At 40.9% G+C, this 26,704-nt stretch overlaps 1 protein-coding gene across 1 annotated transcript in view; it reads right to left on the bottom strand.

The window, feature by feature from the left end:
* Positions 1-26,704, bottom strand: part of LOC126334172 (irregular chiasm C-roughest protein-like) — a 427,129-nt gene that overhangs the window by 34,103 nt on the left and 366,322 nt on the right. The window contains exon 5 of the mRNA XM_049996810.1: positions 19,219-19,408. Coding sequence (XP_049852767.1) covers positions 19,219-19,408 — 190 coding nt within the window. The remainder of the gene's footprint in view (positions 1-19,218; positions 19,409-26,704) is intronic.

The following is a 26,704-nucleotide window of genomic DNA, read 5'->3' as shown; positions in this document are numbered from 1 at the left end:
TCGATGACGTTCGCAGCAGCATGGAGTATCAACTCGGAGACCATGGCTGTGGTTGCCAGCAGGACCTGCGATTGTATACTCAACGACGAACCTGGATGCACGAATGGCAAAACGTCATTTTTTAGCATGAATCCAGGTTCTGTTTAAAGCATCATGATGGTCGCATCACGGTGAACGCATATTGGGAGCGTGTATTCGTCATCGCCATACTGTCGTATCACCCGGCGTGATGGTATGGGGTGCCAATGGTTACACGTCTCGGTCACATCTTGTTCGCATTGACGGCACTTTGAACAGTGGACGTTACATTTCAGATGTGTTACGACTCGTGGCTCTGCCCTTCATTCTATCCCTGTGAAACCCTACATTTCAGCAGGATAATGCACTACCGCATGTTGCAGGTCCTGTACAGGCCTTTATGGATACAGAAAATGTTCGACTGCTGCCCTGGCCAGCACATTCTCCAGATCTCTCACCAATTGAAAACGTCTGGTCAATGGTGGCCGATCAACTGGCTCGTCACAATACGCGAATCACACTCTTGATGAAGTGTGGTACTGTGTTGAAGCTGCTTGGGCTGCTGTACCTGTACACGCCATCCAAGTTCATGTTGATTCAATGCCCACGCGTATGAAGGCCGTTATTACGGCCAAACTTTGTTGTTCTGGTTATCGATTTCTCAGGATCTATGCACCCAAATTGTGTGAAAATGTAATCACATGTCAGTTCTAGTAAAATATATTTGTCCAATGAATACCCGTTTATCATCTCCATTTCTTCTTGGTGAAGCAATTTTAATGGCCAGTATTGTAATTAAAACAAATGGAATTGCGACTGACTGTTGTGTACCTCTCCTTCCTTTCTTTCAACGGTTGTTCTGCACAATGGTTCCTGATGTAATCAAAGTTGGATGAAGAATTTCTGCATATACGGCTGCTCCGAAAATATACTTATCGGTTGCATTAAGACACAACGCAACATGTGAAAACTCGAGTGTGGAGACCAACTGGTGCAAGACGGAACATGGGACTGAATATTTTTGCACCAAAACCCGATGACGGATTAGAATGTGGACATTCTTCTTTCAGTGAAGCAATATCTTCTATGAATAGTAGAATATTCACTTCGTTCAGTATGTCCTGTTATTACTCTCGCTTCAACTGCAGGGAGCAACATCATCACCAAAAATTCTCAATTTGCATGCTCTACCGAAACCATTTTTAATTTCTGTTGCAGCCGGCCAGAGTGGCCGTGCGGTTCTAGGCGCTACCGTCTGGAACCGCGTGACCGTTACGGTCGCAGGCTCGAATCCTGCCTCGGGCTTGGATATGTGTGATGACATTAGGTTAGTTAGGTTTAAGTAGTTCTAAGTTCTAGGGGACTGACGACCACAGCAGTTAAGTCCCATAGTGCTCAGAGCCATTTTTTTTTATTTCCGTTGCAGCCTCTTCGATGCGGAAATTGGGAAAGGTGACATTTTTGCTTAACATCGCTTTCAATTCAGCACTTTGTACTTCGTCTTTCATTTTTATCGTCCCTTCTCGGTTATTATAACCATTACTTGTTATGTGTCTTCTCCAATACCTTACCCCTATTTTTTCCTAGAATTTCGAACACCTGGGAGTATTTTGTAATGCGGAACGTTGTTACTAAGATGACAAATCTCGTTGAGGTGTCTCGACTTTTGCTAAGCCTCGCTTGCATTATCAAGCGCTCAGTCAGAACTGCCTCCGTAGGGACTTTACGTTTCTCAATGCCAAACATATCGTTCAGTTCCTTTTCCACGCTTCCGTGTTTATTCTTATCAACAATGTTGATAAGGTATTAAGCTGCCTGTACGTTAGTTTTCGCAATTAACCGCTCTTCCAATCTTTAGGAACGTGTGGGTTACATATTCCCGAAAGATATCTGGTATGTCTTCTGTTTCATTTATTCTACACAGAAAACTGAATAGTCATTTGGTTGCCAGTTACCTCAATGACTTCAAAAATTTCGATAGTATCCTTCCTCATTTCATCGCAAGTTTTGTAAAGGTCTGTTACATGCTGACTATAATACTGCATCACTTATTTCATCCGTGTCGGCTTCCATTTCTTTTCCTGAAAAGTGACAGTGAGTTTCTTTAGTTTGTAGTGGCCACCAATGTGTTCTCTGCACCTATCGCATGCCTCCTCTGCGTATAGCCAGGGAACTCGTCTTACACTTTTAATGTTGACCCCTTTGCTTTTAATTCCACCGAACGTTGACTTCATAGTTTTATATACAGAACTTGATCTTCTGACGACAGCCTAGAAGCGAAAGTGGATTTAGATCTTTCGGTAAATTGGTGGGACTAATTTGGAATCTAAAGTGCTGAGCTGTATCACAGTTCATTTTGCCAAACCATCACACGGTCGCACTCGGGAGGGCGACGGTTCAATCCCGTCCCCAGCCATCCTGATTTAGGTTTTCCGTGACTTCCCTAAATCGTTTCAGCCAAATGCCGGGATGGCTCCTTTGACAGCGTACGGCCGATTTCCTTCCCCGTCCTTCCCTAACCCGAGCTTGCGCTCTGTCTCTAATGACCTCGCCTGAGGCACATAGGAGAACTGAGGTTCTGGGGCGGCACCCGCTGACGTCACTTGACGTGCGTCAGCTGCGCTGTGTGCGTCCTGCACTGCACATCCCAGTGGTGCCGCGTGCGCTGTACTGAGTGGCTGTCTCGTGCTCTGCTCACTTGACGTCTATCCCGGACTCAGCATAGTTGAGCAGATGGTGCTGTGCCACTATACTCCTTACCTCATAAGCATAAGCCTGATGTAAACGAACACAAATACGATGATTGGCCAGAAGCCGAAGCACACATACACTGCTTTTGTTACGCTCTTGGAAGTAGGTCCCACTTACGTATTATACATCTTATTAGCAAGTTACATTAAATTAAACTTTAAGGTATTCTAATTTATTAACAACCATCAACGTTTTCCTTAATCACGCTTTGCCACGCGGAATTAGCTGAGCGGTCTAGGGCTGGTCCCGGCGGAGGGCATGGGTGTCCGTGTTCGTCCTTATGATAATTTAGGTTAAGTAGTGTGTAAGATTAGGGACTGATGACCTTAGCAGTTAAGTCCCAGAAGATTTCACACACATCTGAATATTTTTGTTAATCACGCTTTACCTGTGTAGTTTTTATTTCAAAAATCATGTACAGTCACTCTCCGTATTGTTGTGCTCTGACTCTCATGCTGTCAATCCCCGGAATGAAAATGGCTGAGACTGCTTCTTTATCCGCAGTCAAACACGCGCGTGGAACACTGTTGAAAAGAGCCGATAAATAGGTTATTGTTAAAGTTTTTAAAAATATATATAAAGAAATTGGATTTGAAGTTTTCCGTGGGGCTATATTTGATACAGTTGACACACACATACACATGTATAGCGGACTCGGTAGCGTAGCAGGGTGAAGTTCATGCACTGATTCGAGTCTCGCCTTAATCATCCTTTTCTTCGTTCAACTTGAAATACTTAGATCTCGAAATTGCAAAATTCATCATAATTTTTTTATAAATCATGCTCAACTTCTTGTTTCTAGTTACGTATTGCACGTGAATTTCGCAGTTTCATTTCAAAAATATTGATCTGAGCACTATGGGACTTAACTTCTGAGGTCATCAGTCCCCTAGCCCTTGGAACTAATTAAACGTAACTAACCTAAGGGCATCACACACATCCATGCCCTAGGCAGGATTCTAACCTGCGACCGTAGCGGTCCCGCGGTTCCAGACTGAAGCGCCTAGAGCCGCTTGGCCACACTGGCCGGCATTGAACAGTAAGGTGTGGGATCCGTACCAGATAGGTTCGATGGAAAAGATAGAGAAGATCCAACGCGTTACGGAGATAATAGATAAACTCCAGTGGAAGACTCTGGAAGAGAGACGCTCAGTAGCTCTGTACGGTCTTTTGTTGTAGTTTCGAGAACATACCTTCACATAGGAGTCAAGCTGCATATTGCTCCCTCCTACCTATATCTCACGAAGAGACCATAAGGAGAAAATCATAGAGATTAGAGCCCACACGGAGGCATACCGACAATATTTCTTTCCACGAATAATACGAGACTGGAATAGGAGAGAGAACCGATAGAGGTACTCAAGGTACCCTCCATCACACACTGTCAGGTGATTTGCGGAGTATGGACGTAGATATAGATGTAGAAGCACTTGCAGTATGCTTTTGCATCACACATAGCTCGCCCTGAAAAATTATCCTGTGTTTCAGTTAGGAATTTCCATCACTCTTGTATGTAATTAGAATACTATGTTAGATGAGGACGAGAACATTTTATGCTTCCTGTCACGGCATCTAAGAAGCGTGCGGCAGTGCTGGAGTTTGGCAGAATATAGTTTCATTCTCCTTAAAAACTAAGTAGTATTCGAAGGTCTACTGTGTCCCTGCTTACCAAATTTTTATGACTGAACTGCAACTGCTCACATGACTGCAGGTTTCTTGGACCAAATAGCTGGTCAGTACTGTCCAAGTTAAACGCGCCGGTAAAGCTGTTGTCCCGTATTATCGTTCAGTCTATGTGCATGCAACACATCGTAAAATGTATCCTTATGATCGTACTTGACTGTACATGAGACGGCTTTGCTCCCGCTCCACGTGAAACGAAATCCAATGAGATTCAAGCAAACACGGGAGAATACACGGGGTAATGCTTACATAAGGTTCACTTTTGCTATGAACACAATACAGGTGTGGTAGGCCGGCTGTTAGCTCTGCACGTGCGCACTACTGCCCCATATTCACAAAGATGACTGTAATGATGCATCGAAGTGGCGAGATTCAAATTTTCACGAGACTATGTTCGATTCAGCACACAGTTCCCCCACTAACCTTCACACCGGCTAACACTGGCCAAAGGCAGCCCTACAGGGGCGTATCTTTTGTGTCAACGCAGCCGATGGCGCTGGTGTCGTGAACTCTGTCCGGAGAGGAGAGGTGTGGCGCCTGATTTGCTTATGCTGCTAGTCACGTGCCACCCTCCGGACTCCGCAGGTACGCACGTTCGCGCTGGTTGACTTTGATGGCCACTACACGAGTGGTGCTTTGCGACACCGCGACATAACTGACCCGTTCTTATTCGGTATGTCATTTGCATACAAGCTAAAATTAAATGCCCTATGATATTTCCATTCAACAGACCCCCTTCCCTTTTCTGCAGTCGACTCAGAGTTGACAAAATCTATAGACTATTGAAAACTGTGCAATTGTCATCACATATGTGGTCCATAGAAATAGAGGAAAGAAACGGCCACTTATGTACACGTCATATAAGTGCCATTCAACATAAGCAGTCATCGTGTAACGTTGCAAGGCATCTGGCTGGGCAGCAGATAGCACGTGTTCCATTCCCAAAGTGAATTCGACAGCTTTTTTAATTTGTTCTGAAACTGGTTTTAATAGGAGGGTTAGTAAGGAATAACAACAGTCAAATAGTTTTCTCAAACTGCTTGCATCAGTGAAGTATTAAATATTTAATCCCGGTCTCTGAGTCATGCTGTTACATGTCCTCCATTTCTACACGGATGGTATTTGTCATACAAACATTCGAAGCAAATACAATCGTAGCACCATGTATATCTAATGAATACATTCTTCGTACAACTTCATCTTTATTTCCAAAAATTCATCAGAAGACATACTTTGTTTCAAATTTAAAATATTTCTTTTCCGGGAATGAATTTAGATGCATACCATGCATTCGATAACATGGTCTGAAAAATTGGTTCTGAAAGTTGATCACGTATCGTGTAGTGAATAGTTATTGCATCCGTGCGTTTGATCAATCCCCGCTGGGTTTTCAGGAGCAGATTGCAATTTGAAGCCTCGAAATAAGAATTTTCACTTGGCGTTAAAATTCAACGTCACACTGCTCGCACACAGACGTGCAGTTTTGCTTTATTACTTCTATCGTACAAGTCAGTTGACCCTCCTCATCTATAAAGACGCTGTCATAGATGCCCGTATTGTTTTTCCACTCCAGGATACCAGTGTCAGACAAAACTGATTATCAGCTCCCTTGTGATATATTTTGTAAACTGAATTTGTCAACTTCCCGGATCTGAAGCAAGTGACTTAAATATTTTTTTTTAGGAAGGTTGTACGATTGGCTTCATCTATACGTCGGGGACTAAATTAATCAATAGTTTCCTATAAGCACGGAAAACGTTACACGACATATTTCCAGACACTGAGGTGGAATATTGCGCTGTTTACGGATGTCTTACACCAACTTCGTCGACAGCCCGCAGTAGCTGCGTGGTCAGCGCGGTAGAATGTCAATCCTAAGGGCCTGGGTTCGACTCCGGACTGGGTCAGTGATATGCTCCGCTTAGGGACTGGGTTTTGTGTTGCCGTAATCACACGACATTAACATTAACCAACTCCATCAAGGACTGGTTTGTCTCTCATATTGCGACAATGTGCATAGAATGTTTGTCTTCGCAACAGTCTTTCTGGGAACGGTTTTCATATGATGTAGCTTAAAAATTTAATCATTAACTAGTCCCACTCGTCCGAGAAATTTACTTGCCTACGTTATTCCTGATTGATTTAATTACTTTATTAACCTACCTATTGCTATCAATTGCGAACCGAAAAAATTACAAATGAAAAAAAAGCCTACTCAATTCATTTGTGAGTGAGCACAGGTTTTCTGTTCCAAAGTTAGAAACATTCGTGATGTGACAAATGTGGTTTCGTTAAATAGCGCTACGTTATGGGTACATAAGGGACTCTGTTTTTTCCTCGGTTTCAACGAAAATATGCGTTGGTGGATCCCATATATGCCGGGGAAAAATGGTCAGTTTTCAGCTACCTATCGATTCCTTCAATTCTGAGTCGATTACTCGTCAGGAATTTTAGGGACGATTGTCACAAGAAACTGATGTTGTTGAGCCAAAATATTTTAGTATTTCATTTTAGATTGTACCCAAGCGAGCTACCAAATATGAACCGAATCAGTTGGCCATATCTGAGGCTTTACCCTTGCCAGTGAATAAAACACTGGTTAGGTAGGTCATAATAGTATCTAAGCGAAATGACGAGCTGGGCCGTCCACACATGCAGCGACTCAAATGAAAAGGAACTGGCTGGGTACCTAATGCGGTGACTAACTGTCGGCTGTTTGGCAACGCATTTTCAGAAGTGGCATTACTCAGAAACGAGAATCTGCGGTTCATGTTCGCGAGCGTGGAGGAGAGTATTGTTTGCTGCATCAGAACATATGTTACACTCGATGTGTCGAGCACAGAATCAAAGGAAGAGATAGTTCTCCATTACTGCTTGACGCATAAGAGGAAAGGAAGATACCTCTAGGTTGATCCGTAAGTCCAGAAAGTCACGAATTGCAGGCCATTTGTAGCAGCCAAAGAACCGCACTGGACCAATTCGGAATCGACTACTTTTAAATGAATCATTTGTATGTGTCAGTACTAACAATGGTATGACAGTTTGTCAAATGTGTAATACGTTTCGGGTCTACGTTATACCATTGTTGTTGCTGTGGTCTTCAGTGTTAAGACTGTTTAGATACAGCTCCCAACACTACCCTATGCAAGCCTCTTCATCTCCGAATAAGTACTGCAACCTACATTGTTTAGAATGTCCTTGCTGTGCTCTGTAGCTTTCGTCTCCACACTTCCCTATAGTACTAAATTAGCGATCCTCTGATTTAGCAATCAATCCCTCCTTTTAGTTAAGTTGCGCTTTCCTGTTTCTGTTCTCCCCAATTGTAATCAGTAGCTTCTCATTAGTTACATGATTTACTCATCTAATCTTCATCCTTCTTCTGTAGCACCAAATTTCAAACGCTTATATTCTCTTCTGGTCTGAAAACTTTGTCGTCCACGTTTCACTTCCATACTTAATCAAATACCTTCAGAAATGGTTCCCTAACACTTAAATCTAAATTTAATGTTAACAAATTTTTCTTCCTCATAAACGCTTTTATTGCGATTGCCAGTCTACATTTTATATCCACTATGCTTCGTCATCATCAGTCATTTTCTTGCCCATGTAACACATCTGCTATATTTCGACATGTCAGTTACGTCTAGCATATGAAGTTGAGCTTCTATGTTGTCACTTCTCTATTCATCCATAAAGTACATCTAAGGAAGTTGATTTCATGAGCTTGAATTCTATTTTAAGCTTACTTCTTAATGGCCCAGTTTTCATACTCATAGTGCATTGTTTCTACAGCCATAATCAAACAGAACATCAGTAAAGTATCTCCATGAACTTTTTCAGGAATTGTGTGTATAGTTCCACAGAAATACCTCAATATGTTCAACTACTTTGTAATTCATAATTTGCCACATGTGTATTACTTCATACTAATTTTTAAATGTATATCTCACTATTTGATGTGCTTACTACTTTCGATTTTTCCTGTTTTGAGATGGTGTCCAAAGACTGCCATATATTCTGAATTCATGTTGGATATGTTCAGTTATGTAAATTAAGAACAGCTCCTCGAAAACCATTGTCGTTCTAAGAATTACTTGGTCCTCAGCAAAATGCAGTGTGGTAACATCTGCGCTGACAACTTTAAAATGTTTTATCATCTGTATCCACAATTTGGTTGCACACATTAAATAGAATATGTGAAAGGGGACAGCTTTATCTATCTCATTAGTTTATTTCAGGCTTCTTATATCTGCTGGCCATAGATTTTTTTTCTTATTGTTCTTACCAGATGAGATAGAATCCCTCTGTTTCTTAAAAGAGCCCTTGGTTTTACTTGTGGTACATTTCACCTTTTCATACATTTTTGTTCCCACTGGAGAATTTCTTTTCCAAATATTTGGTGTACAGTATACTACATACCTGTGACTTAAACTTCTTTTCCTACTGGACACCGTACTTTCTCTGTAATAACATCATACAGTAGCCAATTTTTGTCAATGTTCTGACTGGTCGTACAACAACGAATTCCTCTCCTACGCCAAGTTCTTTACATCAGAATAGCACTCGTATCTTACCTGATGACTTATTTATCGGATATACTGCAGTTTCTGTATTCTTCTACTTGTTTTACCCTCTGCAGCTGCCAATAATACGAAAAGAGTTATTTCTTCCTATCACCCTGTTCGTTCTTTCTGTCACATTTCCACATATTTCTCCCTTTGCCGTTTCTTCTTCTTTTCACATCTTGTCTATCCACCCAATTTTCTGCATCCTTATATAGCACTATATCTGAAATGCCTCGATTCTCTTCTTTTTTCCTTTTTTCATAGCCACAGTACTGTACTCCAAACACATATTCTCAAAAATTTGTTCCTCAATTCGCGACTAATTTTCAGTAATAGTACTTTTGGCCATAAATGCCTTCCTCCCGATGCTAGACTGCTTTTTATGTCTCTTTGCTTCAAGTGCTATGTGTCATTTTGCATCAAAGGGAGTAGAACCATTTCATTTTCATCTACTTCTTGGATCTCAATCTTGATGGTCAGTTATGCACTTGCCTCAAATGTGCTACTCCTTATTACTATTGTCTTTCACTAGTTTATTCTCACTCCATATTCTTTGCTGAGGAAACTGTTTATTCCTTTCAGTAAGTGCTATAATTGTTTATTACTTACAATTAACCACTGATATTCTTTATTTCCATCATTGCTACTTCGACATATGGATTCAACTGTGTGGGAGAAAGACTGCATTCTTATTTAGCACTTAAGCAGGTTATAGTTGTATTAACGCTAGAACAGTCGAGCTAAAAATTGTTTCATGAATGTTTGGGCCGTGTTTGTGGGACCCAATACATATAACACTTATAACAAGTTATAAACGGTATATTTACATCAAATGACGAATTTTTATTGTGTTCAGGTAGTACTAGACGCTATAGTGACTTCATTTTAACTTTCGGAATTATATAATAATTGCAGAAACAAAAACGAAGAAACATACTCCTTTGTAAAACTAAATGTAAGTAAACTGGAAATACAAGTAAATTTGATTGAAATTCGAATATAAAAGAGAGAGAATTGTACAACTAAAAGGCAGAAACATTGATTTATTGTGACAGAAATAAAAATTGTGACTATTATGAATAGTTTGTGAGATATCATCCACTAAAAATTATCATTTTTCAAAACAGCACAGCAAATTATTAAGAATATGTCAAGCATAACCACATGTTGTAAATCTTGCAAAGCAGTCTAGTTTTGCTGTCTTTATCTTTGTAGTAACCTCCACTTTCTATAGATCTTAAACTATTCTTTGTTCTTGGGTGCTGGAGAGGTTACATGCAAGGCTGGGTATTTGACGTGGGAGGCTTTGCTGGGTTGCACTCATTGTCACATATGTTGTAATGAGACAGTTTCCTAGGATTCTGAGGTATTCTTTGTAACTGAAATGCTTTTGCTCGCTTTGAATACAATGTCGTCAATGGAAGCTGCAATGTTCAGCTGAAAAAATGAGAGAGGGGCCACTGTAGTGCCCATCTACCCATAGTGTATTCATCATATGTAGCATCGACATTTACGCCATTCTTTGTTTTGTTGTCGTACTTCGTTATACTGACCAGTTTCATCATCACACTGCATTGATAAAATAAGCAGTACTGATATATTCCATTTTGGTACATACAAAAGTAATGTGATATCTTCCTGAATTTCAACCATACTTGAGTACTCTTATTTTGAATTTTTCTGATAAATAGACAACTGGAATTTCAGGCTTATTTTTTGTCCTACCAACAGGAATAATATTGTTATTTTTAGTACTGCTTTGACGATTTAATAACAAATAAACATATTGTCTACAAAATGCATAACAACATTGACAGCCTTATTTCTGACATTGTACGGTCCTTGTTCTTGTGCACAAGCATAGACTTCCTAATATTTTACATATTACTAACACGTTTTAGAACAAGTCACGGTGGAAATCTTGAACTCGTACTTGGCAGGTTTATTTGTGATATACATTCTGAACTTGCACCTGCCTCTATGTGGAAAGAATATTTCCTCCAAAGTAAAGTTTTTGATGGAGCAAAATATGTACTGCAGTTGGAGAGAAATATATCAATAATATATCTTGTGGCAGTAAGATTATCCAGTGCTTCTCTTTCTTCTCTCATATGGATATTTTCAACACTGATTTAACAAGTCAAAAATCTCTACCTTTTCATTGACGTACTTGCTTGAAATTTCTTTCGAAGTGATATTGTTGATTCAAGCAATAAATCAATCAATGGACAGCTAAAAAATAACATCCATGATTCTAACCATACATGTACATCCATCACAGCTCGATTGCTTCCAGGAAATTGCACGGTAATTATGTCATGACATTTTGTTCAAACACTTTGTGTGAAACAAGTTTTTTTTCCATTGAATGGCTCTCTTTCTTCCTTTATAAATGCACATAGGTTACGAGCTTGAGTCAGTTATAGGAGTTGTAGTTGAAACAACAACCAGGTGCTTCGGTGCTGGCAGAAGGCTGAAAATCCTCCTCTTCACCTCCACTTCTTTCGCTACCACTGTCATAATCATTACTGCTTTTGAAGTGTTGTTCCGCATCATAATCGTCTATTCCATTCCTATCACTGTATAAATTAAGTAAATGTCACTATATCAAAGATATCCCCATGTCATTTTATATTGTAAACTATTGACAATGATAATTCGGTACTAGGACATCACAAATAGTTCAGAAAATAGCTCCATTATAGGCCTATACCAAAATAACAACAGTGTAAGTCATGACGAGAAAGGACCAACCCTCATAATGGAAAAAGTAGTCTCCCAAATCTGCAATGAAACATGGCAAAGCAGTAGGTACAGCGATTACGGGAGAAATACTAAAGCGCTTGAACGAAGATGGAATAAGAGAAATACTGAGATTATGTAATAAAATATATGACAGTGGTGAATGGCCTGAGTACTTTCTGACAAAAGTTATGATTCCAGTACCGAAAAAACAAGGAACCAATAAATGCAGCAAGCACTGGACAATAAGCCTCATTTCACATGCAGCCAACGTGATGTTAAGAATAATTAATAAAAGATTTGAAAAAGTATTGGAGGTGAATCTTGGGGAGAAGCAGTGTGTCTTTAGACAGAATACGGGCACCAGAGATGCAATAGGGCTCCTACGAATCGTGGGAGAAAGGGTTATTGAAAAAGGAAGAGAGCTATTTATGTACTTCAGCGATCTAGAAAAGACCTTTGACAGTGTGGTTTGGGACAAGCTGGCGACTATAATGAGGGAAAATAGAGTGGAATGGAAAACCAGAAGACTTGTCAACTGATTATATCTTAATCAAAAAGTTTCAATTAAACTGAGAGGAGAAAGTACAAACTGGACTGGGCTAGGAAAAGGAGTAATACAAGGATACTGTCTACCGCCTACTAGTTTCAACCACTACTAGGAAAATATGATTGACCAATGCTCATTAAATGATAAATGCGTAGTAATTGGAGGAAGAAGAGTAGGGTGTTTGAGATCCTTCTAGCCACAGGGGGAAAATAATTACAGAATTGGGTGGACACCATTGACAGTAACAGAAAAAAATATGGAATGAAAATTAACACACATAATACATAAGTAGTGGCACTAGGAGGAAATAAGGAAATAAAAATTATGCTGAATGGAAAAATTCAAGAACAGGTGCAAAATTTTAAGTATCTTTGAAGCCGGATATACACCGACTGGAAGTGCACCACAGAAATTTAAACAAGGATTCAATGGCAAAAGAGGCGTTTTATAAGAAAAGGAGAATCTTCTGCAGCGGTCTGGACAGAGAACTCAGGAAGAGACTCATAAAATGTCTTGTGTGGAGTGTTGTTCTATATGGCACTGAAACATGGACTGTGAGGAAGAAAGACAGAGAAATGCTGGAGGCTTTTGAGATCTGCACATGGCGGAGAATGGAAAGAATAAGATGGATGGACAGAGAAAAAACAGAAGAGACAGTTACTAGATGTAATAAAGAGAAGGAAAATAAATTTGATTGGTCATAAATTAAGAAAGAATTATGGACTGATAGAACAGTTTGAGTAGTTTATGTAGAAGGGAAATAGGAAGTGAGGAAGGATGAGATCCCAGATACTGGCTAACATGGGTACGGTACAACATACAGCAGCCTTAAGAAGGAAGCAATGGATCGCAGAAAATGGAGAGGCAAAGGACCTGCTAATATAGCAGATAACTGATGATGATAATGACCTAAATAAAAAAGTGATCGCACTGACAGACCTGCGCGCTCCCTGGAAGACTGTCAAACAGTGACTAACGAAGCAAAACGCCAATCACGACACGAATGGTTTCTCTCCGATATTTTAGGAAGCTAGCAGACTGCTCGAGTCAAACTGGGAACTAGAAGAATATAAATCCAGTGAAACAAAAACTAGTAAGTCTGACAGGCCAAGCCCAATGGTTCTACAATTAACTGGAAACTTTTTCCACTACTTGCACAAATGGTTCCAATGGCTCTGAGCACTATGAGACAACTGCTGAGGTCATCAGTCTCCTAGAACTTAGAACTACTTAAACCTAACTAGCCTATGGACATCACACACATTCATGCCCGAGGCAGGATTCAAACCTCCGACTGTAGCTTTCGCGCAGTTCCAGACTGTAGTGCCTAGAACCACTCGCTCACTCCGGCCGGCACTTGCACAAATCTGATGTTGAAAACTTAGTGGTTCAGTTTCAAAATGAAAGAATGCAGAGTTGCGCTAGAGGCCATGCGGATAGCCAGTTGCTGGCAGCTAGTGAGTAATATGTAGTGAATGATAAAATGGTGAGTCACTCCGCAGTTGCATCATCTGAGGGCTTCTATTCAGGTACAGAGGAAGTTATTAACAAACGACCAGTTATCGACTGGTGACGACAATGAGTCTCTTTGAGGTGATCCACGTGGGGTGAGCCCACAGCAAACATATGATGCCTGCACACACGAAAGGGCCGCCTAAGTGCAACTGGACTCATTCGAGATGGTCATTAGCGCCACCTGGTCATTAGCGCCGAGCACTGTCATTACTGCAGGTAATATCGCTCATCTCTGGCAGTTTGCGTAAGGTGAGAGAACAGATCTGACGGCTAGCAGCGCTGATGGCAGTGCCCTGGACTGGGGAATGGCAGGGTGGGGAGCAAGGTGACAAACCTTACCCTCCCAGCCTTCGACCCACGCAGCAGCCAGGTCTACAGACTAAAAATGATGCACGATTCATTGTAGCGTTCCGGTTGGCAGCATTCTACTGCGTGACATAGTCCTTGATCCAATGCTTTTTTCTCGTACAATAGCAGTGTTTGCCTCCTTAAACACACACAGAAAATCTTTGGCATTCACATGGTACAGCATAATACACAAGCAGTGTAGGAATAAAATATAGAGTCTATACACCTTACCTTTATTTTTCATGAGGGCAACATAAAACCCAAGACCACCATCATCTGATCGATTAGCTCTCGTAACGACTACAGACACTTATGCGTCTTTCCTGTTGCCGTTCTCATCGGCTGATAGAGAAATTACAATTCTTTGTATGGATTACCGTCTTACGCCTCTTTCTATGATAGATCTTGTAATCTCTTTCAACGTACGGTTCTTCCAGTTTAGTGACGCTATTCATGTGACATCCTTATATACCAGCCTCTCCGTGTCGCACATTGTAAAGGTTTTATTTCGTTCTGTGACATCTGCTTTTATCTGAGCCTCGACAAGTTTAACGCCATTGTAATGACAATGTTACTATGGAACACTTATGACTTCGTGGATGTGGTTCTCTTACATACTGCATCTTCTGTGGCTTGTGGTGTTTCACTAATTTTATAAATTCGGCTTCTTGCATATTCGGTTAAAAACTAGTTTTAATAGTTTCAACCAGCTTTCTGTTTCGTCTCTCCTTGTAGCAACGGTTGGTGCTTATTTAACTATACATAATAGTACGGTACATTACCTACCAGGTGATCAAATAGTAAGTATAAATTTGAAAACTGAATAAATCACTGAATAATGTAGATATAGAACTACAAATTGACACACATGCTTGGAATGACATGGGGTTTTATTAGAACAAAAACAAAAAAATGTTCGAAAAATGAACGACAGATGGCACTTCATCTGATCAGAATAGCAATAATTACCATAACAAAGTGAGACAAAACAAAGATGACTTCTTTACAGGAAATGCTCAATATGTCCACCATCATTCCTCAACAACAGATGTAGTCGAGGAATAATGTTGTGAACAGCACTGTAAAGCATGTCTAGTTATTGTGAGGCATTGGCGTCGGATGTTGTCTTTCAGCATGCGTAGAGATGTCGATCGATCACGATAGACTTGCGACTTCAGGTAAGCCCACAGCCAATTATCGCACCGACAGAGGTCTGTGGACCTGAGAGGCCAAGCATGACGAAAGTGGCGGCTGAGCAGATGATCATAACTAATCTCTGTCTTCCTCTACAGTTGTTGCTCTCTACAGCTCCCTCTAGAACCATGGAAGTCCCTCCCTCATGTCTTAGCAGATGTCCTATCATCCTGTCCCTTCTCCTTATCAGTGTTTTCCACATATTCCTTTCCTCTCCGATTCTGCGTAGAACCTCCTCATTTCTTACCTTATCAGTCCACCTAATTTTCAACATTCTGCAATATCTACACATCTCAAATCCTTCGATTCTCTTCTGTTCCGGTTTTCCCACAGTCCTTGTTCCACTACCGTACAATGCTGTACTCCAGACGTACATTCTCAGAAATTTCTTCCTCAAATTAAGGCCGGCGTTTGATATTAGTAGACTTCTCTTGGCCAGAAATGCCTTTTTTGCCATAGCGAGTCTGCTTTTGATGTCTTCCTTGCTCCGTCCGTCATTGGTTATTTTACTGCCTAGGTAGCAGAATTCCTTAACTTCATTGACTTCGTGACCATCAATCCTGATGTTAAGTTTCTCGCTGTTCTCATTTCTACTACTTCTCATTACCTTCGTCATTCTCCGATTTCCTCTCAAACCATACTGTGTACTCATTAGACTGTTCATTCCGTTCAGTAGATCATTTAATTCTTCCTCACTTTCACTCAGGATAGCAATGTCATCAGCGAATCGTATCATTGATATCCTTTCACCTTGTATTTTAATTCCACTCCTGAACCTTTCTTTTATTTCCATCATTGCTTCCTCGATGTACAGATTGAAGAGTAGGGGCGAAAGGCTACAGCCTTGTCTTACACCCGTCTTAATACGAGCACTTCGTTCTTGATCGTCCACTCTTATTATTCCCTCTTGGTTGTTGTACATATTGTATATGACCCGTCTCTCCCTATAGCTTATCCCTCCTTTTTTCAGAATCACGAAACTCTTGCACCATTATATATTGTCGAACGCTTTTTCCAGGTCGACAAATCCTATGAACGTGTCTTGATTTTTCTTTAGCCTTGCTTCCATTATTAGCCGTAACGTCAGAATTGCCTCTCTCGTGCCTTTACTTTTCCTAAAGCCAAACTGATCGTCACCTAGCGCTTTCTCCATTTTCTTTTCCATTCTTCTGTATATTATTCTTGTAAGCAGATTCGATGCACGAGCTGTTAAGCTGATTGTGTGATAATTCTCGCACTTGTCAACTCTTACCGTCTTCGGAATTGTGTCGATGATGCTTTTCCGAAAGTCAGATGGTATGTCGCCAGACTCATATATTCTGCACACCAACGTGAACAGTCGTTTTGTTGCCACTTCCCCTAATGATTTTAGAATTTCTGATGGAATGTTATCTATCCCTTCTGCCTTATTTGACCGTAAGTCCTCCAAAGCTCTTTTAAATTCCGATTGTAATACTGGATCCCCTATTGCTTCTAAATCGACTCCTGTTTCTTCTTCTATCACATCAGACAAATCTTCACCCTCATAGAGGCTTTCAATGTATTCTTTCCACCTATCTGCTCTCTCCTCTGCACTTAACAGTGGATATCCCGTTGCACTCATAATGTTACCGTCGTTGCTTTTAATGTCACCAAAGGTTGTTTTGACTTTCCTGTATGCTGAGTCTGTCCTTCCACATTCCTCTTCAACTGTAATGCCTACTGCGCTATTCCTTACTGCTGTATCAATAGCGTTAGAGAACTTCAAACGTATCTCGTCATTCCTTAGAACTTCCGTATCCCACTTCTTTGCGTATTGATTCTTTCTGACTAACGTCTTGAACTTCAGTCTACTCTTCATCACTACTATATTGTGATCTGAGTCTATATCTGCTTCTGGGTACGCCTTACAATCCAGTATCTGATTTCGGAATCTCTCTCTGACCATGATGTAATCTAATTGAAATCTTCCCATAGCTCCGAGCCTTTTCCAAGTATACCTCCTTCCCTTGTGATTCTTGAATAGGGTATTCGCTATTACTAGCTGAAACTTGTTACAGAACTCAATCAGTCTTTCTCCTCTTTCATTCCTTGTCCCAAGCCCATATTCTCCTGTAACCTTTTCTTCTACTCCTTCCCCTAAAACTGCATTCCAGTCGCCCATGACTATTAGATTTTCGTCCCCCTTACATACTGCATTACCCTTTCAATATCCTCATACACTTTCTCTATCTGTTCATCTTCAGCTTCAACTATTGTTGTCGGTGTTGGTCTGCTGTCGATTCTGATTAGAACAACCCGGTCACTGAACTGTTCACAGTAATACAACCTCGGCCCTACCTTCCTATTCATAACGAATCCTACACCTGTTATACCATTTTCTGCTGCTGTTGATATTACCCGATACTCATCTGACCAGAAATCCTTGTCTTCCTTCCTCTTCACTTCACTGACGCCTATTATATCTAGATTGAGCCTTCGTATTTCCCTTTCCAGATTTTCTAGCTTCCCTACCACGTTCAAGCTTCTGACATTCCACGCCCCGACTCGTAGAACATTATCCTTTCGTTGATTATTCAATCTTTTTCTCATGGTAACCTCCCCCTTGGTAGTCCCCTCCCGGAGATCCGAATGGGGGACTATTCCGGAATCTTTTGCCAATGGAGAGATCATCATGACACTTCTTCAACTACAGGCCACATGTCCTGTGGATACACGTTACGTATCTTTAATGCAGTGGTTTCCATTGCCTTCTGCATTCTCATGTCGTTGATCATTGCTGATTCTTCCGCCATTAGGGGCAATTTCCCACCCCTAGGACAAGAGAGTGCCCTGAACCTCTATCCGCTCCTCCGCCCTCTTTGACAACGCAGAATGAGGCTGACTTCTTAGGCCGGAAGTCTTCGGCCGCCAATGCTGACTATTTATCAAAATTTAGGCAGTGGCGAGGATCGAACCTGGGACCGAAGACGGATTGATTGTGAATCAAAGACGCTACCCCTAGAACACGGGTACAACCCCGGGTACAAGTATATCAATATGAGATCTTTTTTCGGTTCGAATAAAACCTCGTGTCACTCCAAGCATCTGTGTCAATTTTTACCTGTCTATCTACATTATCCGGGGTTTATTAAGTTTTCAAATCTATACTGACTTTTTGATCACCCAGTATTATAAAACAATTACGAGAACTGACATTTGGTATCAAATAAGTAAAGAAAATGTCTTTAAACTTATCTGGATTCATTTTCTAATTGTAATAGACTTTTTTATCTGAAACATCATCACAGCAGAAAACCATTCGTAGATCTGGCATGAATAATAACTAATTATTCTCTGTTACCAGTTCGCACACTCATAGTTTGATGAAGCCACCCTGTGAATCACTTTATTCACTTGTATCAAACGGCCCTGCATTGTTCCTTTCATTTACAAACTACACACGCAGTCTGTATATAAATTCGTGTGCTTGATATTTCAGAGTTGCTTCTTTCCCAAACGTTTTCTGCTCTGCACTGCACTGAGCAATTTTCCAGACAGGGCTATAGACTCAGAGAATTAATGAGATTCACACATACACACTAAAACTTGAACAAAGTACTCATCACCACTGACTGAAAGTAGGGGCCACTCAGCAGTGCGGCAACACTGGGACGTCGTCACGGTAATACGAACAAAATCACGTGATCCGATTGGCCAGTCGTGGGCCCGCGAAGCCCGTGCGCCTAGTGCACTTCGACTGTCAGAACTCGTCTCCCGCCGTACGGAGTACGTGTGAAGTTCACAAGACGCCCTCTCTCGCGCACAGTGGATCGCTCCCTGGTCGGCTAATGCGGCGCTCATGCTGACTACGCCGGCGGCGCCGCTGCTCACCTTATGCCGCCGCGGGACGTGTCGTAGTTGAGGAGGCGCGCGCCGTGCCGCCAGGTGATGTAGCCCGCGTGCTGCTGTGCCGCCGGCGCCTGGCTCACCACACACTTGAGCTCGATGGTGCTGCCCTCCTTGTAGAAGCGGTCCTGCACCGCCGGGTCGCCCCGCTCGTCCACTATCTCAACCCGGGGAACTGGGGGACACAAAACGGGCATCAAAGGGCGTCTTCCGTAGTTAGCAAGCTACCTATTTACGATTTAAATATATCGTAAGATGCAGTTTCTGGAAGGCTTTAAAATTATCTGATTTTAATAATGTCACAATTAAAGCAATTCAAAACCTGTATTAAAACTCTGTAACGGGAATAAAAATTCAAAACTTTAACTCTTTTGGATTTTAAGTTACAAAGGACTCACGTCAAGGATGCAGCCTGTCAAAGATCCTTAATAAAATATTCACTATTGGCCGTTAAAATTGCTACAACAAGAAGATATGCAGAGGATAAACGGGAGTTAATTGGACTAATATATTATACTAGACCTGACACATGGTTACATTTTCCCGCCATTTGGGTGCCAAAATCCAGAGAAATCAGTACCCAGAACAAGAAACTCTGGCCGTAATAACGACCTTGACCAGCCTGGGCATTGAGTCAAACAGGGCTTGAATGGCGTGTACAGGTACAGCTGCCCATGCAGCTTCTACACGATACCAGAGTTCATCAAAAGTAGTGACTGGGTTATTGCGAAGAGCCAGTTGCTCGGCCACCATTGACCAGACGTTTTCAATTGGTGAGAGATCTGGAGAATATGCTGGCCAGCGCAGCAGTCGAACATTTTCTGTATCCAGAAAGGCCCGTGCAGGACCTGCACATGCGCTCGTGCGTTATCCCGCTGAAATATAGGGTTTCGCAGGGGTCGAATGAACGGTAGAGCCACGGGTCGTAACACATCTGAAATATAACGTCCACTTTTCAAAGTGCCGTCAGTGCGAACAAGAAGTGACTGAGACCTGTAACCATTGGCACGCCATACCATCATGCCGGGTGATACGCCAGTATGGTGATGACGAACACACGCTTCCGATGTGCGTTCACAGCAGTGTCGCGAAACACGGATGCGACCATCATGACACTGTAAAGAGAACCTGGATTCATCCGGATAATGACGGTTAGCCATTCGCTCTTGCACGTTCGTTGTTGAGTACACCATCACAGGGGATCCAGTCTGTGATGCAACGTCAAGGGTAACCGCAGCCATGGTCTCCGAGCTGATTGTCCATGCTGCTTCAAACGTCGTGGAACTGTTCGTGCAGATGGTTGTTGTCTTGAAAACGTCCCCATATGTTGACTCAGAGATCGAGACGTGGCTGCACGATCCGTTACAGCCATGCGGATAAGATGCCCGTTATCTCAACTGCTAATGATACGAGGCCGTTGGGATTCAGCACCGCGTTCCGCATTACCCTCCTGAATCCACCGATTCCGTATTCTGCTCACAGTCATTGGATCTCGACCAACGCGAGCAGCAATGTCGCGATACGATAAACCGCAATCATGATAGGCTACAATCCGACCTTTATCAAAGTCGGAAACGTAATGGCACATATTTATCCCCCTTACTCGAGGAATCACAACAACGTTTCACGAGGCAATGCCGGATAAACTGCTGTTTGTGTATGAGAAATCGGTTGGAAACTTTACTCATGTCAGCACGTTGTAGGTGTCGCGAGCGGCGCCAACCTTGTGTGAATGCTCTGATAAGTTAATCATTTGCATATCACAGCATCTTCTTCCTGCCAGTTAAATTTTGCGTCGGTAGCACATCATCTTTGTGGTGTAGCAATTTTATTGACCAGTAGTGTGTGTTGAGAAAGCTCTTGAAAATCTGAAGAGAAGACACGAGTACATGAGGATCACAACCGCACACCTTGCTGCAGTTTGAAAATAATTTCTATAAACATACCCCCAGATAGTGGCTAAGTCTTGTCTCTGCACTATACTTTCTTCCAGGAGAAGTAGTCACTTAAGGTATGCAAGAGACGTGTGTAGTCTGCAAGGTGGAAGATTAGGTACTGGCGCAAGTAGAGCACTGAGTCAGCAGAGCCATGCAAAGGGGAAAAATCGCAGTGTCGTGTCCTTATCTTCTGCATAGTTTTAACCTGCAGTAAGTTTCAATGAAAGGGCTGCAAAATTTGATGGACTTTTGGAGATGGCTTGCAGTGATATCTGAGAGGGAAATGGTCTCATGTGAAGTCATCAGCTAGGAAATAGACGTGGCTAATTCCCGTTATTGATGCATGAACTTTGTTTATCATTTTACTATCACCTAGTTCTGCTAGATAATTACTTTTAACTATTATTCCTCTTGCAGTTGGTTTCATATCAATTTTTAAATCGATCAGGGGAACTTCATCATATTTAATAACAGTGGAACTCAAATAAGAAGAAGTCATATAGGTATCTACATAGGAAATATAGTGGAACGGAGAATGGGTACCACAGGGGGGAAAGAAAAGGTGTGATGACTGTGCATGTGGATGCAGATACTATGGTAAGAAGTAATGAAGAATATTCATGGGCAGGTAAGGACAAATGGAGGGTGAAAACCAAACTAGATGTACGATCATCAGTTATTCGAAAAATTAAATACATTGAAAAACTGGGAACAGTAATAATAAGTTTAAATCCTTTTCTATTAAGCTACCTATAACAGTTGGTGGAATCACTTCTGTAACACCTACAGCAGTTCTAAATCTTCTTCAAAATTCAATGCACAATGTATCCCCAAATTCCTGGAATTCCGGACTATTGGCGCACCTGCATCACCACATCCAAACATGTTCACATCACCAAACGCTCCACCTACTTTCTCAATGAACGTTAAGTCTCATTCTACACCCAGAAGACGCAATCATTTGTGATGTCTATCTGCGCTATGAGATGTAAACTACCTTAAGCTTCCATGGCCAACCAAGGTTCACACTCATCATTTTACTACAGAACTGGGCTCCTACACGCCACCTCATTTCAAGGCTCTCCTCAATTGTCATTACAGATTTAAAGATAAATAAACATTTAATCGATACTAGCTCCTAATTAATATTATAGTTTCTATCTCTATCGAAGCATTATATAGATTGTTCGAAAATCCTGTGTTCAAACGGACAGATATGATGACAGAGGCATCAACAGCTATATTCTGTTAAGCAATATGAAGCAAAAAATGCAACTTTGGTTGAACAGATTATACAGGTTATTGGATGTGACTGGGAACAGAACAACGTTAAATGTGATTCAGTCCTTTAATGTTCATATAACTGTTACAATAAATTCATAAAAAAGGCTGAATAAACATCGGCGCCAAGCCTGTATCTGCGTACCAGAGCATCCATTGTAGCGTGTTTGGTATATGTGTGGCTGCGGCAAGAATTATTACAAGTAACTGATTACTAAGCCTATAGGGGTATAATTCATTTTGATTTTCATTTAGTTATAGTTAAGTCTAATTGGATGAGGTCCAAGAAGCATGCACGCCATGTGTAGCGTTTTACGTAATATATTTTAACCCATCAATCAGGCACTACAACACTGCAGGCTGTTTAGTAAGTCAATACGATCGTCAGGAGGTTGAGGAGTTAGGTAACTGTATTTTTTGTGAAGAAGTTAGAAGAAGCACTTTTTGTTCATTTCCTTCACCGAAGGCGTTCTTATAAATGTTTCCTGCACTCAGTACGTGTTGCCAACACCTTGTTACTTAACGAAACATATTTGGCTGAACATTCAATATTTGAACACACTGTATATTTATTATTGTTTCGTGAAAACACAGGAAGAAGATGGCTTTTGCAGCAAGCGAATCCCTCCTCCCGTCTTCCTCATGGATTGGTGAAGATGAGAAACACATAAATAGGGAAAAACCTATAGATTATCTGCCCTCGATCATGGAAACGCCACATAATTTTTGCTTTCAAAAAATCTATCACTCCCTCCAAATTATCCAAATCCAATTGAGCATATTCTTAGCCTGCTGTATATTAATCTGTTATCAGTTCATCACATGCACATCGCTTTGCTACCTATATACGTCTCAGATACTAGCAAATATCAAATACACAGCCATTACCCTAAAAAATATTCGCAATTTAAATAACCTGCCTCGCCTACACGCCTTTGGTACGATATTGAAAGATTTTACTGCAACAAACCCAAAATTTTCCCAGAACTCTAAAGTTGACGGACTTAACTCTTTCCCCCCAGGTCTATCCTAGAACCATCCACAATTTTTCTCCACACCTCTAAATCCTTTTCTTTCTTCGCTTTCCTTTCTTTTCCACTTCATTTTATCCCCCCTGACAACAAGGCTCATTATCGATCCACATATAGACCACTTACCTCCAATCCACAATCTTTCGGTAAAAGTGATTCAGCTCTACACACAACCGTCCCTAACTGTTTTTTATCGTGTAAGCCGTGTTAACTATCAAATAACTAATGATTCCGTACCTAATGTAATAATATTGTGGTATAAGTAATTATGATGGATGTATCACATCAGAAACGAAAATGTCAGCATGATAACTTCAAAGCTATTAAAATAATCTTTTTTTAAATCTATGTGAGACATAAATAATTTATTATTAATTGCAACACGTTGAATCCATTAGGCTTTAAAAAAAATCTTCAACCAGAAAATGGCATGTTACTATGGACAATGCGAATTATAAAACTGAGTACCTGTTTTTACTTGAAATAGTTGAAAATTATTTTCTTTCAATTATTGTCTGCGTCTAACTCTTCTCTCTCGTTTCTATAATTTTGTCGCTGTAATTCCTACGTCTCATAAATATTTTTTGTCCAGCCAACGGGTGTTATTGGAGCAGACTGGTTCTTTACTAATTAATTAACGATTTATTGAAAAATGAGGTACAAGAAGAAAGAGAAAAAGTTGTTCGTCATATTTCATTATACGGTGTAACCAAACTGAATCAGTTTTAATTTGTGGTTTCCATGATTTTTTGTTGGAAGACATATCAGATTGTTGTGCGACTCGTCAGTTATCTCTTATATATTCTATTGTAGACTGTCACATATGATATGCATATTCAGATTTTACTGTAATTACGTGCGAAAGTTAACATTATTGTATGATCCAGTTGTTGTTTTCTTTCTTTAACTACCAAAGTCATTTTACTCTGTTTCTCTGATTGTGTCTCCCCATACATCTAGAAGTTTATAATGCATTCTCACATCTGTAGGTAATTTAGTTTTCGTTTATGGAAATGATATTATAAACAACACAGTTTCTTGTCTCCTAAGAATTCCTCATTCAGTTTCCTCCAAGCGTTAGCCTGGAATTTGTTAGTAGAACCATGTCAACCATGTCAACAGAAAGGAAACGTAGTGTTTACAATAACACAGTTCGTCTAGACTAGGGTTACTGAATTATGCTATTTCGTGATAAACTGAAATAGCTGTACTCGAAAGCTGTAATCCATATCACGCTGATGCTTTCAGTCTACCAGCCAACAAGTATCAGAAATAAATAACAACGTTAAATAAATAAATGAATGTATCGAGTAGAGAGCGTAATAAAATTTTTAGGCTCTACTCTGTTTCCATGACTTAGTAATGATTACACACGAAACATCGAAATAGAGATAACCAATTTACGCTGACACAGTCCTGTTGACTGTGCAGTGGAACACTGTTCGAGTATGAAACTTCCTGGCAGATTAAAACTGTGTGCCCGACCGAGACTCGAAATCGGGACCTTTGCCTTTCGCGGGCAAGTGCTCTACCAACTGAGCTACCGAAGCACGACTCACGTCCGATACTCACAGCTTTACTTCTGCCAGTATCCGTCTCCAACTTCCAAACTTTACAGAAGCTCTTCTGCGGCCCCGAGTTCGAGTTCCGGTCGGGCACACAGTTTTAATCTGCCAGGAAGTTTCATATCAGCGCACACTCCGCTGCAGAGTGAAAATCTCATTCTGGAATATGTTCGAGTAATTCATCGTGAAAATAAGGTCAGTGGCTGCCATGCGAACATTACTAGTAGAGAACAGACTGTCCACTAACCAAGAGTTTCGTGTAATAGGCAACTTGGAAAAGGAAGGCCAGGAGAAGCTGAGGTGAATGTTCACAGGTTTAGAGGGCATGTGATGTTATTTGAGTGATTACGATATCGAGTCAAACTCACAAAGAAATTGGCAGTATGAATCCATATATATATATATATATATATATATATATATATATATATATATATATATATATATATATATATATATATATAGGGTGATTCAAAAATGCATGTAAATATTTTAAGGGTGTATTTGTGAGGTAAATATAAGACAAAAATGTTCTATACAATTTTTGATATACTTGGCTTATTACAGAGTTATGAACAAAACATGATAATACATTCAATACAACGTATTTACTTCCCAGAGTTCACAGTTTAATTACAGTGCATTTGGACTAAAAACGCAAACTGGTAAATAAACGTGACGTAACAAACTGAAACAATTCCTCGCGAATACTGTATTACTTTAGTTCCTGTTGATTGAACTAAATCAATGCAAAATAACTAAGGAAAATACGTGAAGAATTCACAGACTGTACTGTACTGTATTTGCACAAATCTTAATGCAATGCATGTTCAAAATGCTGTCCCTGAACTTGCAGACAGACCCGTGCTCGTCGCCGCAATGATCTCTGCACATTACACAGTCCGTTCAACTCTCCACGAATAATTTCACAACCACCTTCAATTCTTTGTTGTAGCACTTCTCTGTTCGGTACTGCAGAAGAATACATCAATGTCTTTAGTCGGCCCCATAAATAAAAGTCTAAAGGGTTCAGGTCAGGTGATCTGGCTGGCCAAGCAATTGGTCCTCCGCGACCTATCCATCGATGTGGATACGCATCATTGAGGTACGCCCTTACGTTGCGGCTGTAATGGGCAGGAGCACCATCGTGCATAAACCACAAGGTGGCTCGTGTTACAAGAGGGACATCCTGTAACAATCCAGGCAATTCCCCCTCCAAAAATTCGCGGTAAGCGTGCCCAGTCAGCCTTGGAGGTAGAACATGAGGTCCGAGTAAGTCATTCCCCACAATACCACACCAAATGTTTATGGAGAATTGATGTTGATATCCATGCACAATTCTCGCGCCAGGATTCTCGACAGCCCACTGGTGCATATTATGCGAATTGATTACACCCGCACGAGTAAACATGGCCTCATCTGTGAATAATATCCACCGAATGAACATTGGATCATTCAAATGACGCTCTTGTAACCACTGGCAGAATTGCTGACGGCGAGGATAGTCTGCAGGTGTCAATTCGTGCACTTTGTGCAGGTGAAATGGATGCAACTGTTGTCTCCGAAGCAGCCGCCATACAGTAGATTGTGGAAGTCGTACAGCTGCACTAATTTGTCTCGTACTGATGGCTGGATCTTGGTCTACCAGGTCCAAAAC

The sequence above is a fragment of the Schistocerca gregaria genome, chromosome 1, assembly GCF_023897955.1.
Source record: "Schistocerca gregaria isolate iqSchGreg1 chromosome 1, iqSchGreg1.2, whole genome shotgun sequence".
In the NCBI taxonomy this organism is placed as follows: domain Eukaryota; kingdom Metazoa; phylum Arthropoda; class Insecta; order Orthoptera; family Acrididae; genus Schistocerca; species Schistocerca gregaria.
The sequence above is the reverse complement of the archived record's forward strand: the minus strand, read 5'-3'. Positions and strand labels throughout refer to the sequence as shown.